Source organism: Buceros rhinoceros, unplaced genomic scaffold (genome assembly GCF_000710305.1).
Source record: "Buceros rhinoceros silvestris isolate BGI_N320 unplaced genomic scaffold, ASM71030v1 scaffold12431, whole genome shotgun sequence".
NCBI classification, from domain to species: Eukaryota; Metazoa; Chordata; class Aves; order Bucerotiformes; family Bucerotidae; genus Buceros; species Buceros rhinoceros.
Window position 1 is genome coordinate 47,974 of NW_010393734.1, and position 1,826 is coordinate 49,799.

The 1,826-nt window shown below is 38.3% G+C and overlaps 1 protein-coding gene across 1 annotated transcript in view; it reads left to right on the forward strand.

The window, feature by feature from the left end:
• The window catches only part of TRPM7 (transient receptor potential cation channel, subfamily M, member 7), a 36,299-nt gene that overhangs the window by 28,792 nt on the left and 5,681 nt on the right, over positions 1 to 1,826 (forward strand). Inside the window, 2 exon segments of the mRNA XM_010144985.1 lie at positions 1,578 to 1,628; positions 1,716 to 1,770. Of these exon segments, the coding sequence (XP_010143287.1) occupies positions 1,578 to 1,628; positions 1,716 to 1,770 (106 nt within the window).

Genomic DNA, 1,826 nt, shown 5'->3' on the forward strand with positions numbered 1-1,826 from the left:
AAGAGCGTCCAGTGAAGACGCGCAGCAAGCAGACTCTAAAGCAGCCTTACTGACGGTTTGTACCCACCTCTGTTGTTGTTAACAGAACCAGAAACCTAACAATTGGAGGAGAAGAAACAGATCGTTTAAAGAAAATAATGAGTTGTGGACTCCTTTGTTCAAGGAGGCAACAGAAACATATGCTGCTGCTTGTTTCTGGAAAAAGCCACAACTTTTTGTTTAAAAAAAGAATTATTTATATAATCCATAGAGGAGCAGTGAATATATAGCTTATATCTAGTGAATATATAGCCTTATCTATTTTAATTGTAGTTACCGTTCCTCGGTTGTATTTGAGTCTTTCTATTCAGCTGCAGTTCAGTACAGCCCGATGAAGTATTTCTGATAAAACAGGCTGTACTGCAAGATCTTAAAACACATTACCACCCCACCTCCAGTTACACGTTCTATGTTTTTCTCACAAGACCGAAACCTTTGTTCTTCCTCTCCTTTGTTTTAAAGGATTGGTTACAAGGTAGACCTTCAAATAGCAGTCAAATGTAAGTAAGCTTTCCACTATCAGAGCAATTTTATTACTTTGTGTTTTGATTTGTCTTTCTTTTTGGTTGTTATCTTTGGCTATAGAGGTATTCAGTGGCATTTAATGAAAAAACAAGGTTTAAGGGGTTTTTTTAATAAATAACAGAATGTGTTCACTGGAATGCTTTGACAGGTTCTATTTAGATTAATGGGGTTACGTGTCAGAGGGCAAAACGTATCCTTAAATTAAAATGACTGTGTTGACACTTAGTAAGGAGGTAGCTTCCTGGTAAAGGTCTTTACCCAACCTTGCAAACTGTAAACCTTCTCTGAAATTGCAGACATTGCTCCTGTTAACAATTATGCCCTGAGTTAACTGTTAAAACCATTACCTGATTAATCTGATAACAGAAAGCTAAGCTGCTGTGAACAAGTTTTAATTAGAGCACCTCTGTGGGAATGAGCTCTTGTGATGCGAACTTCGCATAATGCTGTGCGTGACTTGGTGGTATTTAAAGCGGAGCTCTGAAAACATGAGATTGCTTAACAGCCTTCCATGACTGCTTCGTAATTGAGAAACCTGTACTGCCCTTGAAAAATAGGATAAAATCAGTACCGTGAGGTTAACAAGGTGACCTAGGATGATGTGTGAAAATCAGTGAATATCAAGTCAGTTTTTAGAAGCGATGACTGTTGGTTTTGTGTCATTTCACAGGCCATCCGAAGAAGATGCATTGAATGGTAAGTTTGTACCTGCTATAAACAAATGGGCAGTTTTTCATATAAGCAACTGTTTGGGTCTTTTAACTACTGAAAATTTCAAACTGAATGGACATCCAGTAGTGCAGGTGGCTTTTTTTAATATCTAGCCTAACGGTGAGCACTACAATTTTAAAAAATTTATTACCCCTGAGGTATCGAGGAGCTAGGCATAATATTTAATTTTCTGCACAGGAAGTCTTTTTCAAGCAAGTTACGTGGCAAGTGTTCTTTGCATGTGGTAATTTTAATACACACTACAGGTAGCAAGCGGTGTCTTTTCCTTTGATCTCTTACAGGCATTGCTTCTCCTTTCAAGCCTATCATGGATATCAATTACTATTACTCAGGTCAGTCCCTCTTATAACTAATGTGCATGTTTTTAGTGACACTTACTAGATCCCGAACCCCTAACAAATGCTGTAATTTTCCTCCAGCTGTAGAAAGAAATAACTTGATGAGATTATCACAGAGCATTCCATTCACTCCTGTGCCTCCAAGAGGTAGGAACTGTACTTCTTGTTGCTGGTTCACTGTGGCCTGTAGGG